General features: G+C 43.2%; 1 protein-coding gene across 16 annotated transcripts in view; it reads right to left on the reverse strand.

Moving 5' to 3' along the window:
• Positions 1–15,221, reverse strand: part of Kcnma1 (potassium calcium-activated channel subfamily M alpha 1) — a 738,489-nt gene that overhangs the window by 33,130 nt on the left and 690,138 nt on the right. For 9 of the 16 annotated variants that reach the window (XM_026789548.1, XM_026789554.1, XM_026789552.1 and 6 more), the window contains 3 exons: positions 9,462–9,575; positions 8,619–8,699; positions 3,601–3,731 (listed from right to left, as the gene is read on the reverse strand). In XM_026789548.1, coding sequence (XP_026645349.1) covers positions 3,601–3,731; positions 8,619–8,699; positions 9,462–9,575 — 326 coding nt within the window. The remainder of the gene's footprint in view (positions 1–3,600; positions 3,732–8,618; positions 8,700–9,461; positions 9,576–15,221) is intronic. The other 7 variants (XM_005367704.3, XM_005367703.3, XM_005367686.2 and 4 more) reach the window with 1 other exon arrangement.

Raw genomic sequence — 15,221 nt, forward strand, 5'->3', positions numbered from 1 at the left:
GAAAACTTCATTTCTCAATTGAAGCCTTCCTCTTAGAGGTGCACATCCAGAAGGATAATTATTCCTCCCACCATGGGTTTCTGTTGCTGATCTGTTGGATGAAGCCACAAGATTGTGTCTGATACAGCTCTACCAATTCCAAAAAAGGTCAACGAAGAATCAAAACAGTATTCTTTTAGCAAAGTAGTAAGCCAGGAGGAATTTGTGGGGGCCAACCATGATAAGCTAATCTGGGCAGATCACCCAAAGGAAGTTCTTTACTTCCAACCATTATCACCTGGGACTCTGGCCATTGATGAATTTAAATGGAGTCTGGAGTCTCAATAGTTTACCCTGACACAATGCCTGGCTGCAAGAGGAACCACAGGCTGAGACTGCCTGACCCCCACCCAAGAGCAGACCATTCAAAGGAAATGCCTGCCATTCCAAGAGCTGTAGATAAAAAAAACAGCCAACAAAACCCAAAAAGAAAACCCCAAAAAAAAGGCAACCAAACAAGGGCCCCAAAACCCAAAAAACCCTCACTCCCACCTCTACTACTATAAAAACCCTATTATAATTGAGCTTGAAGCTCTCCAGATATTTTAATACGATGGACATGCAGAAAGTCCAAGTTTGCAAACTTGATTAAAATAAAGGCTCTTTGCTTTTACATATGGGACTTGGTCTTTTTTTGTTGGCTTTTGTGGGGACCCTGCGGATTTGGGCATAACAAATTGAGTGATGATAGGCAATATTCAGAGAATATTCACTCCTTGAATAAATGATAACTTGGCGGGCAGTGCTAGAATGGGGGAAATCACTGACATCCAGAGTGATTTGTGCAGGTTTTGGGATGGGCCATAGAAGGATGCAAGCACTGATTATGACCTCTGCTCCTACCACTTGGAGGTGCCTCCTTCTAGTACTACCTAGGTACTGCTTTGGCATTTTTGACTGATTTAAAATTTTCATAAATGAAGTTGGGGGTGGAATACAAAGAAACCACCAGGCAGTACTTCTTCAAAAGGTCTGGATCAGACTTCAACTGGAGGTTTTTCATCTTAGACAATAGAGCAAGGTCTGGAATGATCTGGTTGGGATTTCGATTGGTGACTTGAAAAGGCACCGTCGGCAGGCCTGTTAATATGCCTTGCCCCAATGTTTAAATCATATTTGTTCACACTATGGTCTGAAAGATCAGACTGCATCACTGAGGTGCATCACACCGTCCCAGGTCCTCAGTAACTCCTCAAATGTTACCACTGATCAATACGAAAAACAGTCAATAACTCCTCAAATGTTACCACTGATCAATACGAGGAACAGTGCTAGGCTCCTGGAACCCTTTACTCTAGACCAGAGTGGAGAAGAAAGAAATCACTTTCAGGCAATGGCATCCATCAGGCAATGGCATCCATCAGGCAATGGCATCCATCAGGCAATGGCATCCACACACTCCAAGCCAGTTTGTCCAAAACACTTCAGTTTGGTATCACAAGAGTTTAGAGATGACCTTTGAAACTAGTTATTAGAAATCAGTTCATTTTGATTTGTCTGAGTTTCTAAGAACGGACTTTCTAATGATGTTATGAATGGTTAGCCTTGTGACTCATGCCAAAATGTCCCTGCCTCCACACTGTCATACCCGACCTCCATGCTGCCGGTCATGTGTCCCTTTGACTATGTACAAGTTTCAATTGTATCACTTAGAATTAGCACTGGTTGCATTATTTCAAAATTCTCAGTAATTTATGTAACTTACACTTTAAAAATGATTCATCTTGTCCTACTTGGAGCACATTGTCTGTGTATAAACAAAAATGGTATAAGTTTAAGTTTAAAAAAAAAAAACCCTTACAGTACTTTGTAGTTCTAAAACAAATCCGTAAATAGCTTACTCGTCTTTTAGTAAGAGTAGACTCCTGGAATGTTGGAATTAGGATCAGAATTAAAGTGGCATTTCTAAAGAAACACAATTCAGCCTCCTACCAAGAATCTGGTGCTTCACTGAACATAACTATGTAGCCTCTACTAGTCTTGCCAGCCTGTTCAAGAGTTTATATAAACTGAGCCAATATTGCCAGCCTAAAGTCAGTCACAGCATTTCAGGAAACCAAGAGGGCCCTGCTATAGGGCACACTGACTCTTCTTATTGGCATGGAAAGCCATCAGTCAACCTTAATTCAGATGAATTTTATTTTATACTGATTTTTAAGACCATATTTCTGACATTTCACTAAGATATGCTTACATTTATTTATACTACATTCAGTAATATAGAATAACCTCAATTCATCTCTAAAAGCCCATCTCTTCATCTTTGCTCTTCTGGGATTATCTTTAATGAATATATGATAATAATGCATGATAATAATGCATAATTAGCATATCAGTTGTTTAACATAATCAAGAGAACAACCTTCTTAGGCAATGTGAGAAATGTATGTATGGAAAAACAGCCTCTAAATTCTGCTCATAGTTTAAGGTACTCAATAAAACTCTGTTCCATGGGTTCTACAAAGGTCGATTTTTATCCAGCCCACAACTCCATTTTCACAAATTGTGAATTTGACTATTTCAAAATGAAGTGCATACTGTATAAATAAATACCCAATGGGGAACGATTTCCAGTACCCGCTGTGGCCCATTCGAAATGACTGCTGCTGCCTGCTGCAGGGAACAGTGATGCCACTATGCTGGAGTCCACTCTTTAATTGTTACTCTTTGGGGGTCACAAAAAATTGGAAAACAAATCTCATGACCACTTAATACACGTCAAGTTACTAAACAAAATAGAACTACTTTTAATGTCTCAGTCAATAATTCCCTTTCTTTACCATTGTCATTGTCCCTGCCCTTCAGCAAAGAAGAGTTCCATGCCTGGTCCTCACCCAAGGCCTACTTTTTTAGACAGGCAGGGACGTTGGTGTCACCCTTGGCAGGCTGTTCTTTCTATATTCTGTTCACATCTTGGCTATTCCAGAATGTTTCCAAGTTTACCAGGAACTACTCGAGCCCAGCCCCACCCCCACCAGCATCACCATCAGTACTACTCTCCCTCCAGCTAGAAGAAATGCTTACGGGGCTAGAGGCAGCTCAGCCATTAAAAAAAAAAAAAGGATAGGTTCACAACCAAAAATACAAGAAATGCTTACGAAGACATCACTGCCCCTTCCCCCACCCAATCTTGCTGTTCTAATCCATCTCCACCTACCAAACGAGGCAGCTGCTTTGAGACACAAATCGGACCATATTATTCTTCAGTATTAAGTCCAAAGATTCAAACCATGAAAACGGTTTTCAATGTCTTCCCTATCCCTTCCTCACTGTGCTTCTGCTTCCTTTGTCTTCCTTGAGACAGTCTCATATCTTGTTATGAAATCTTGTTTCCTTAAGGAGTGCTTTTCTAATCCTCCAAACCAGGTCATAGTTTTCCCTGACTTCCCTGTACTCCGAGGAATTTATGATCAGTATTTATTTGAGTATCTTTTTAGAGAGAAAGGTTCGTGGACTTCTGCTATTCTCCTTATTTGTCTGTCAATGGCTCCTTATTTGGGAGATGGTCCATGGGTGTGTATCCCACCCCTTGAGAGGAGAGGAAGAAGCTAGACAACTCACCGCGCTCATGAGCGAGTCCAGGACGCTGACGGCAAATGCTGTCCCACATGCAAAGGGCTGCGTGAGGTACAGCTCCGTATCAGGGTCATCGTCATCGTCTTGGTCCAAAAACTGAACATTAGTATCATTCACTAGAAAAGGCATAAAGTAAGAATTAACACTGAACACCACAAGTGCATTAGTGATGCCAGTGAGACACTAAGTGACTGGCTTAGAGACACTGAAGTTACTGCCAAAGAGACAAGCATGGCAAAGCTGTTGATGGATCTTGGGTTGGTGAGTGGGACTCAATGGCCTGCTCCTGCAGGAGGACTGTTTTAACTTCTAAGACCCTGAGAGCAATGAGATCAAGCGGGCTTGCTCCATGGCAACTGGTAAGGACTGGCAAGTTGATGGCACTGACCAGTCCTTGTTACAGTTTTAGAATCATGACCAAAAAACACCCAAGGGCATTTTTTGGTAGCCAAATCCTTTGATAGATGAACATCATTCAATGATGAATAGCCATGCTACAATGGTAAAGTTAGCCACAAAGAAAAGAAAGCAACTTATTTAGAAGGAAAAGCAATAGACCAGAAACACAGCAAGGGTAAATGGCAAGGAATTTACCCTCAGGCAGGACCCACAGCTAGCCCCAAGGATGAACCTGGTAGTACCTGGCGTGCCTGGCCTCTGAACCCACACCCATACCCAATAGGTCCTACTAAACACTCAGGAATGGCTCCTGGCTGCCTCTGACTGTTTTTCAACTTTCTCTGCAAGGCTCCACACACTCTCTTTCCCCTTCTGAACATCCTTGTCTTCCTTGTGTTCTAGAAGACATGGTCATAACAAGATGCCTTCCTTCCCTTCCTTCCCTGTCATCTGAAGAGCCCCTAAAGACTTCTGCGTGCACCCACAGACTGAAGAGTAGTGTCCTTCCAATATCTTTAGCTTATCAAAAATTAAATGAGAAATGAGCTTCTATTCCTATCTTGGCCTCAGACATGATCAATTTTTCAGTGCAAGTAATAGGGGGAGTGTGCGGAGCTGGGGAGAGCACACTTGTGATTTCTGGGATAATTAAGGTGGTTTTGGGGAAAGAACAGATGAGATTTCCTAGCTCTGATGTCTTTCTGAATCTATCTGCCTCTAATTCTCTTCCTAGAGTTATTGTTTTAATTTTTTAAAGGAACTTTCTTGACAATTTTCCTTAAAAAAAAAAACAACCTTGTTTATTGCATGAGTCGGAATAAATGATAATAGGATAAAAAGCTAGGCGTGGAATTATTTTAAATGACACCATCTCCCCCCACCCCCGGAAAATGAGGCAAATCTTTTCCAGATTTGATGGCGTTTGGGTCCCAGTCACCTCAGTGGCAAGAGAAATGCAGGACAGTAGGTGGAAGCCCCAAGTCTGGTTTGTCACCAACTTCTCTGGCAAAGCATTTCATGATCCTACAGCTATGCTGTTCTCATTGCAAAGTGGGGAAATTATACAGTCCCTCATGGGGTATCTCAGAGAATCCTTGGGAACCAGACTTGGTGAATCTGCTCTAGGACCCAGGGTATGCTGTGGAAAAATGGAGGCTGATACCATGATTGTCTATCGATCTATCGCACTATGGAAATATCCAGCCTCTCTCTGCTCCTCTCAGAAACAGAAAAAGAAGTTTACTTATGAACCCTCCAAATGATTCTGTTACGTTGAATTATGATTGATCCTAAGCTGCTTCCATACCTATTTCATGTTTGACTAAAAGTGTCTCTTTATGTCATGAACTGCGGCCTCACTCCACTTGGAGACTGTATAACCTACTCCACTAAGAAGTAGCTCAAACTCAACCAATCACGACGAGTGGCCTAGTGTTCAAAGTAGATCCAAACAAGACAGGTTCCACCTGTATAGCCCAGTCAAGGTGTCTCCATGCCACACACACACTGCCCTCACAGTGAGCCAAACATAAGGAACCATTTCAGTATGGGCCCCTGTCATACTCTAGAATTATAGATAAAGTGAATTAAGCTCCCGAAAGCGGGCACTGGATAGATGCTCCGTGATTAAGAGTACTGGCTGTTCTTACAGAGAACTCGTGTTAGCTTCCTAGCATCCACACCATGGCTCCAGGGAACCCAGCATAATATTCTGTCCTCTGGAGCCCCATGAGGGACATACATACACATACACATGTGTGTGTGTGTGTGTAGGCAAACACTTGTATGCATACAAGAGAAATAACTACTTTTTAAGATTTTAAAAATCACGTTTGTTGAAATTTTGCCTTATCTTTTTCTTCTCTCTGTCTCTCTCCTCTTTCTCTCTCTAGACGGTGTCTCATATATCCTAGGTTGGCTTCAAATTCACTATGGAGTGGAAGGTTAGAGAAACTTCTGGTCCTTTTCCACCTTTGCAGTACGGGGATTCTGGGTTGTAGACTACCACACCCAATAGATGAAGTGTTACGGATTGAACCCAGGGCTTTATTAATGTTAAGCAAGTGCTCTACTAACTCAGCTAATCCTAAATCAATAATTTTGTCTTTTGGTATTCTGAAAGTATGTTGTGAGGACCACGGTATTTCTGTCCCCAGATCCAGAAAATGTCAGCTACAGGAGCTCACGCAGCAGACTATGGTTTTATTCATTCACAACAACAGCTGCTGCTGCTTGTGCCATCATTCCTACTGGAGCAGCGTCCCTTCCCTCATCACAAGGAGATGAGAAAGAAATAGTGCTATATTATTAGTGTGGCCTGGGTCAGAGCAACAACTCTGGACTTGAGTGATCTAACAGTGTAGGCTATGGGAAGGTGTCAAGGCAAGAGCAAGTTTCAGTGAAAAGCTTACCTGTTGTTCTAAGATGCCCAGTCTTAGGAAGTCCCTGTGCCTACTTCCCAGAATAACAACTACATGGATAATAAGAGTCGACAAGAACATTGCCCCGTAATGCATGTGATTATATATAAATATAGCTGGGAATTAAGCAGCTACAAAGTTCTTTATCATGGAAACTTCAGGATCCTTTGCCACGGGAGTCTCAGGACAGATGAGGACTGGAATATACTACAGTCTTAAAATGTGTTTGGCCTTGGTTGCCTCTGTGTCTTTGTATATGTTCATGTATGTATGTGTTCATGTATGTATGTGTTCATGTACAGGTGTATGTGGAAGGTAGAGATTAGCATGAGTTGTCTTCCTCAATCATTTTCTATATTATTGTTTGAGACCGGGTCTGCCAGCTTAACTTGGAGCTTACAGATTCTGCTAGATTAACTGGACAGCAAGTCTCGGGGATCCTTCCACCTCTGTCCTCAAGGGCTGGAACTACAAGATGCACATTGCCATGTTCAGCGTAAATGTGCAGGCTGGGGCTCGGCTCTCAGGTCCTCATGATTGTACAGCAAGCACTTTGCCCCAGGTCCATCTCTCCAGCTCTGTCTCTGTGCAATAACACACATCACACATTGCAGGGCAAGTGGCAGATGGCGAGTATTTGCAGAGGTGAAGTGGGAGGGAGAGTGGTGGGAGGACATTGGTGTGGCTACTAGAGACACGAGACTTAAGAGCAGAAAGAACGCGGGACCTGATTCTAGGCGCAAGGGGGTAAAGTCTGGTGTGCGAGAGTGTCCGGGGACTTGATAACCAAATTGCTACCTTCTATCTGGAGCACCAAGCTTTTTGCTTTCCTTTTACACCAATCAAATTCAGGATACTCTAGTCAGTTAATGGCCCATGGATTCCACATGTAAAAGAAAAGCCTTGGCATGGGTGTTTTCGGAAAGCCTCTATAGCTATCTGTACCGGAGATGCTCGGGTGAATTTTCCATCAGTGACATGGGGCACATGAGCTTTCTTGGTCTTTTATGGTCCTATGGTTCTAAGTAGAAGAATGGGGAAATTCAGGGCTTTTACCAACAATGCTAAACATGAAAAAGATACCTCTCCTATTGTCTGCAACAGTGTGGTACTCCTTGACCTGAGTGAATTTGTCCTGATTAATAGCTCTGTCTAACAACCATGCAGGGTTGCATGGTGGACAATTTATTCCTTCGTTTCTAGACATCTCACAAGCAAGATCACTGGCTTAAAAGCTTCGTCTCTTATTTTGAAATATATTTTGGGGCCAAGAAAATGGAGTGTTCATTTCATCTGTGAGTCAAGTGAAGGCAGGTGCTCCCCACCCCTCCTCCCACATCTCTGCTGAGGAGCCCTTTGCTCTGTCTATTTAGGAGATCAATCTCCAGTGCTGAAACCTCCTGCTAATGGGCACCCTTTGTGGGTTATTAACCAAGTCATGGAGAACCATGGAAGGGCCTGACAAATGTAGGCATGACCGGGAGCCTTTATCTTCTAGATAAATCCACTGTGAACCTCCCAGGGAGGCTTTGCATCAGCAGGGTGGGGGCCAAAAGGTAGGGTCCCCAGCCTGTTCTGCACCCTTCTTGGAATCTCGCTTTGGTAAGAAAAGATCCCCTGGGAACCAGCTGCTTTTTATGGCTTCAGAAGCCTAACTTCTGAGAAAGGGCCTAGTTGGGGGGGGGGGGGGAGGAAAATAAAGTTAGAATAAAGAAAAATAAACAGCTGGAGGGAAGGCACGGTCTAGGATTTCTTATCTTAAAATTTTTATATTTTTCTTTGACTTCCTCTGAGAGCTGTGAAGACATGTCAGTCAAACTGACAGCATGTTGGAAGCGGAATATAGGGCGGAGGCGGGGGAGAGGGGGCACGTGTGGGATTTAAAAGAGAGGGAGAGAGAGGCTTGGGCCACAGAAAAATGAAACAGAGCAGAGATGCCTTGCAAGGCCCTGCCAGGTCAGATGGGTGTGATCAAAGGTTTACCGAGGCTGTGGGGAAAATCATTAAGGAAAGGCCAGAACAAGACAGTCGATTCCAGCCAGAGCTGCAAATAAAACGCATTCAAAGCAGTGCCATGGGGTAGCCTTTCCGTTACAGCCAGCGAAATGAAGGGGGAGAAAACCAATGAGAACCAAGATCAGAACAAAAGAAAATACTGATGTCAAGAAGGCAAGCACTTCTTACCCAACTCCGTTATCATTAGAATGTGCGTCCCACTGTTTTTTTCCTGATTGACTGATACCAAAGGCAACTTGCCTGGTTTAGCTAATTGGATAAGGCAGTTAAGGGTCAGGGGAAGGGAGTGGAGGGAAGTACAGAAAAGAAAAGGAAGAAAAGAGTGAGGGAACAGTAGGGGATGCATTCTCTAGCTAAGCCACCTGGACAACAGTGTACTGGCAGGGCAAGGGCCATTCAGTGGTTTTATAACTTCGCAGAGGGTACCAGAGAATGGCACAGACAGGTCAGAGGTAGGGTTTCATTAGCTATAGATTATAGCATTCAAACCCTGTGCCCTTCAGTCATATTTTGGACATTTTTTTGAAAATGACCTTTGGTGAGAATCTCAGCTGGGAGGAGTTGCTACATAGTGGAGCAAACAAATATTTGATCGAGTTCTCACAGGGGATCCATTCTCGGGTGGGATCGGCTCAGTCCTGAGCTTCTGAGCAGGGTTTCAACTATAGGAGCCTTTGAAACAGAACCCTCAGAAGAGGCACCTTCGGGAAGAAGTCTCCAGAAGAGCCCTTGCCTCCTTTCTTCCCCGTTCCCAAATGGATGCCCCAGTTCCAAAGCCATTCTCATGCTCCTTTGAAAACCATGGCAAGAAGGAAGGAAACTGTCTATTTCTCTCCTGGGAAAGATAGAACAGTTTGTCCTTCAAATAACCTGTGTATCTCCACTCATCGTGCCTTACCTTTGCCACTCCACCCCAAACCCACGATGAGCAAAGGACTAAACAACAGGCCAACCTCCTTATAATCTAGAAGACAAAAACATCCACCCACTGAGCTGACTAGCACTCCCTACCGAGTTCTGTGATGATGGGGATGTTGACTCCTGTTGTGATGGACGGCTGGCGCAGCATCCCGTGCACTGGGCTGTTGTCAGGAGATGACCGGTCCATTCCAGGAGGTGTGAATCCTAGTGGGGAGAAATTCAGAGAAGTAGAAAATCTGGAAACGATAAAACCACAGAACCCTCACAATCTAGTGGACGCATTATTGGCAGGTGACCAATTAACATGGGATACATTCTGAGGTGTTCTTTAAGGCCATTATAGGAGACACACTTGAAGAGATTTTAACTTACTCTGACACCTTGGTAAAAATCCAGATCATGTCAGGATACATGCATCCTACTCGTGGTTCTCCCTCTCCGACCAAGTAGTCACCACTGTGTCTAGTTGTCCCTAGGCAGTCAGAACTATGGTCACATACAAACTGCTCTTGCTCATGAAAAGTGAGCAAAGAAACACACATCATGTCTGGCATAAGACTTTGTCTCCTCCTTCTCTTCCCAAAGCACGTCTCACTTTGGAGGTGGAGTCAGGACAGCAGTCTCAAGCATCTGTCCTAACCCAGAAGACTCCGAGTAAGAAACAGTGACGTGCTCTTGTAAACCACTGAAACTGCATTTGTATGTTGTTACCGCAGCCTATCTAAACTCATTCTGACTATTCTCTTCTGCTAACTCACTGCATTTCTTTATGCTCACAAGGAACTTAGGCCTAGGATTTGAAATGGTTCTGGCTTTTGAGACGTGAAGGTAAATCTGCCTGGGGGCTTTCAGCAATTGTTCCTTGGTTTTAAAATGAAATGCATAGGAAGATACCTCGTTTGATTCCCCCTACATATTTGTTCATATGCTTGCAGTTCCTAGACCTATGATATCCCTCCTCCAACTAGGTTGAACACCTATTGAATACAAAAGTCACTTGCTGATACTGTCTGAACTGAGTCATAAAACTAGCCTTGAATTCCTGAGGTAACCAATCTAGCACTATCTAGGGATCATGAGATTTATGGAAAAGGTAAGATTGGAAATGTCAAGTTTAGTAAAGCTGAGACTTCCCTCCAGCCAAGCCCACTGGGTACCTTGTTAATGATGCAGGCAAAGACACAGAGGCACGAAAGCTCTTTGCATCGTGCCCATATTGCTCAGAAAGTCATTTTCCAACTGAAGCACACAGTAACTGGATCTGTCAGCTCTGTGCTATCATTTACTTTGGTTTGCTTTAGTTTTTATTTTATTTAATTAAAAAATAGTTTTGGAGTTATGTATATGTATACATATACAAATATGTGCATATATATGTATGTGTATATGTATGTATATGTGTATATGTAGCCATGGTTAGTCTGAGTTCACTCTGTAGACCTGGCTGACTTTGAACTCACAAAGATCTTCCTGTCTCAGCCTCCTGAGTGCTGAGATTAAAAGTGCTTACCACTATGCCTGATTCTTTGGTTTCTCATCTCTATATGGGCCTACCAATAAATGAAGGACTTAAAGGTACAAAGATACTTGCATGGTTTCCAAATCAAAACTCCAGAGTGATCATAGGATCACATTTGTCAGTACTTAGTAATGGGACAAGGCTGGGCTGATTCGGGCTTTGGGGACATCTTCTGCTCAACAGCCATCCTACCCTTTCGGAGGCTCATAAAAGCACAACAGGCTGGAGACTTTTAAGGGCACAAGCTTATTTCCTGCTCTCCTTTATATAAATATCCTACCAAGTTCTATACTTTCAGAAGGAACAAAAAAGTATCCATTTCCTGACTGCACTTAATTTTTTTTTTGGCGTATTACAATAGCTCACACAGACTAAGTTGTATTCAATGAGTTAGTATGTTCATTCTTCCTAAACTTTGGAAAGTGTCTATTTTCCAGCCAACCGTATAACCATATGCGTTTTAAACATTAGCTGTTTTCTTTTCTCCGAACAGTGAAGGGGAAGAAATAAACTGTTTTCATCAGAAGTTGCATTCAGAAGCATGGAAAATTGCAAGGGACAGCTGTGCAGATTCCGTGGATGTGACGTTTTTTACTTTCTTCAACTTGACAAGTGAACACCTTGCATCGGTAATGCTCTATGCATAATACATGGCCTGTATCTTGACATCCATCATCAGACACTGACTGGAGAAACTATGGGTGTGTTCCTTGAGGTGCAGCACCCATAAAGCAGGCAGAGATACAGGTCCCACAGTGTTAGGAAAGCTGTATTTCACTGCAGAGTCTGTAACCAGCCGAAGCAGCCTTTTATTTTATCTCATTTAAAGATTCCATTTTCCTCTGCGAAAAGACTCAATCCCTTTGCATGAAACCTTCATTAGGAGACAAATAAGTATCCATTTCCTGACTGCACTTAATTTTTTTTTGGCATATTACAATAGCTCAAACAGACTAAGTTGTATTCAATGAGTTAGTATGTTCATTCTTCCTCAACTTTGGAAAGTGTTTGCTTCCTTCCTAGGCCTCTTTCACTTTGCTTTCTTTCTCCATTTCCCCCTGCAGACTCCAAGACTGGCTCCATCAAGCATCTGCAACTGACAGACTGAAGGCTAGCCAGATATCCTCCCTGAAGGTCTGTCTCTCCATCCGGGACCCCAAGGACAGATACTAATGTTGACACGAGAACTTCAGAAATGTCACTCCTTCTATTTTGCAAAGTTTCTGCCCTCACACTCTAGGGGGTATGGTTGTTAACAAAAGTATAGATTGTCTCCCTTCCTCTCATATAGTAGTAGCAATGACTCAGACTTGATTAACATTGTTTTTCCCCCTTAGGGGCCCGACTATAGGAAAACAATGTTGTAAAGAACCAGGGTGTTGTGGACTTCCTAAATGACTTCAAAGAGAAGAGAAATCTAGATATATTCCATCTGAAGGAATGAGGAATAAGGATGACCTGAGATATCACCATTCCGTTCATGGTTGACAACACAGGTCTCAACAATGTTCGGGTCTCCACCCCTTTAATGGCTGGCATCACTTTATATCTCTACATAAAACAACACTGGTGTTCTGCTTGTGCAAGCCAAGACATGTGGCATATACCCCAGGGATCTGCAGTCAGAGACCAGAAAATCTGGGAAATGCTCCAACATGGGAGACAAGCCTTCATTTCGCCAAAAGAAATCATTAAGAACATGAGCGTTGGAGAGCAAGACTAAGAAACCGCACTCGGAAAAGATTGAGGTTGCATTTGCGGATTGCCTGCGCTCTTGCTTAGGCTCTTGACTGTCCTACAGTGTTAACACTGTACTCCATGGACATGCTAGAAATAACGACTTCCCCAGACTGCTTCCTCTCCTTCCAGGGAATCCCCACCCCCAGCCCAATGCCAGTCTTCAGTGGCAGATGTGCCTGGCATACATCTGTTTTCCACTGAACATCAAGCATCCCTGACTTGACTGGCCCTGTCTCAAGCCAGACACCCGCATTTCACATGCTGGAGTTTCCTGTTTAGCTGGGCTCCAGGCTTATGTTTAAAAGGCCTGACTCACAAAGAAAAGGGACGAGTGAAAAACATCGTTTTGAAGCCGATGTCTTAGGTTCTAATTCTGGTTCTTTATTTCTCTGTCTATTAATTTTTAAAAGTATTTTACTGCAGTTGGCTAGTTATTTGGGTAGTCCATGCATGTATATAATGAATTCTGATTGCTCTCCCCAGTACTATTTATTATTTTCCCTTACCTCTCTCCATCCCTTTCTCAGATTCCCAATGTTTGGTTTTGTTTTTTGACCCATTTAATTTTATCAGGGCCACCTGTGTGACCACTGGATGGGGACTATCCATTGGAGCTTGGTGGAGTTATCAGGGGTTATATGACTAAAGGCTATGTTTCCCTCTTCATTGAATCTACCAGAAATGAGTAGTTCAGTAGTGAGGGGTATAACTCTGAGTCCCTCCTCCATCCATGTCTGACTGTTGACTGGTCCATGCGGGTTACACTCTGAGACCCTCCTCCATCCATGCCTGACTATTGATTGCTCCATGAGGGTTACACTCTGAGTCCCTCCTCCATCCATGCCTGACTGTTGATTGGTCCATTGCTGTACAGACTCACCAATGGCACCTGTGGCTCCTGTGAGCCTGTGATAGCTCTGGGCATATTTTGCAAAGAAGGTGTTCTTTTACATTCCTTCTTAATTTCAGGCTCTTACATTCTTTCTGTCCCCTAAGCCTTAGAGAAAACAACACAGGTGACTTGAGTTAACTTTGTAGATATAAACACAGCACAGCCAATATTCTCACCACATCTCTGATTCTTTATCTAGAAGTCAGAAGTAACCATTACACAGGGAAACTGGAAGGCTGAAGTAAAATGTGTCATCCCTAGGATGAAGCAAGCACTCAAGATTGCTGTCCACCAATGACAATATGGTAGTAGATATACAACAAATACTTGTGCAGAGATCCAGCACCCATCAAGACTCTCTCCTATGGGTAAAGAACTGAAAAGCATTTGATAAATTTTCTAAAGAAGAATTTGTCTTAGAAAACTAATGAGAAACCAAGAATCATAGCGGGTGTTTTGTTATAAATAGATTAGTCCTACAATAATAATAACTAGGATAGCAACAAAAACAATAGACAATAATACTAAGTAACAATGCAGCCGGAAGTATCTCAAGAAGGAACCTGGATATTGGGAAGGCTGAGGTTTTCCCCAGATTTACAGAAAACCTGTGGCCAGTCTTCACAAAGGAAAGGCTCTCAGCTCCAAAGAGCAACTACAGGCCCCCTTTTGAACTTTCTCTCTTCTAGACCTAATTTCTGGCCCCTTTAATTAGTTGGAAGTCATTTGCTCCTTAGGCTCCTGAAACTGTCTTTACCACTCTGCTTTTTTCTGGCATCTGTGTTCCGGACACAGCATCCCTGCCGGACTGAACGGAACAGGACCAGCCTCAACAGACCTTCTCTGGATGGTAGTCGTTTCGTATGCTGAACGAGTGTGGGTTCAGCGGAGAGAAGATGGGACAGGGAAGCACCAGTTAGTGACAAGTTCAGAGAACTGTACTCTAGTGAGGGTGGCTTGGAATGAAAGAATTTTACACAAGCACTTGGCTGGTTCCTGCCTAGAGCTAGGAAAAAAGACAGGAAAAAGTGACATCCAGGTTTTTATCTACTAAAGAGTTGTTTCCTCTCCCACCCAAGGCTCTGGTAACATTGTGGAAAGAGTGGATAGAAAGACAGCAAGAGCCATGGGTCAGGAAGTTTGCTGTGAGACTGTGTCTCCTCCTAGTAACATCAGAAGTCACACCCACAATGTCTTACCAATATGTCTGTCTAAATGTGAACTGAACAAGAATGACACCAATGGCCAAGACAAAGTGTGTGAAGACAAGCCCAAGAGGCCTTAACCCTAGGATGAAAGCTGGCCATGTGAGAGGTGGTCTCCCCAGGGAAGAGCACACCAATTGGTTTCTCGTCAACCCTAAAACCATAAGAGGGAGCATTATATCTACTGAGTAGATTATATTCAGGAATCTATGTAGATACATACATTCATGTTGGAGCCCACAAGACGCTACAGGGAATGCACAGTTGACAGGCCAATAGACCAATCACGGGAAGTGTGTTCATATACGTCCTCATGGAATAATCAGTTTTGCAGAGCTGCGGAAACATTTGTCCTTTGGAAAAGTTGCTGTCATATCTTTGGAAACCTTGTGAAGCCATGATTCGTCCCTTCAAAATGGGATTCATTTCCAAAACACCTCAGCAGTATGACTTCTGCACAGGCAACTGAGTGACCTTCTTCCATTCCCCCACAC

Source organism: Microtus ochrogaster, unplaced genomic scaffold (genome assembly GCF_000317375.1).
Source record: "Microtus ochrogaster isolate Prairie Vole_2 unplaced genomic scaffold, MicOch1.0 UNK21, whole genome shotgun sequence".
NCBI lineage: Eukaryota > Metazoa > Chordata > Mammalia > Rodentia > Cricetidae > Microtus > Microtus ochrogaster.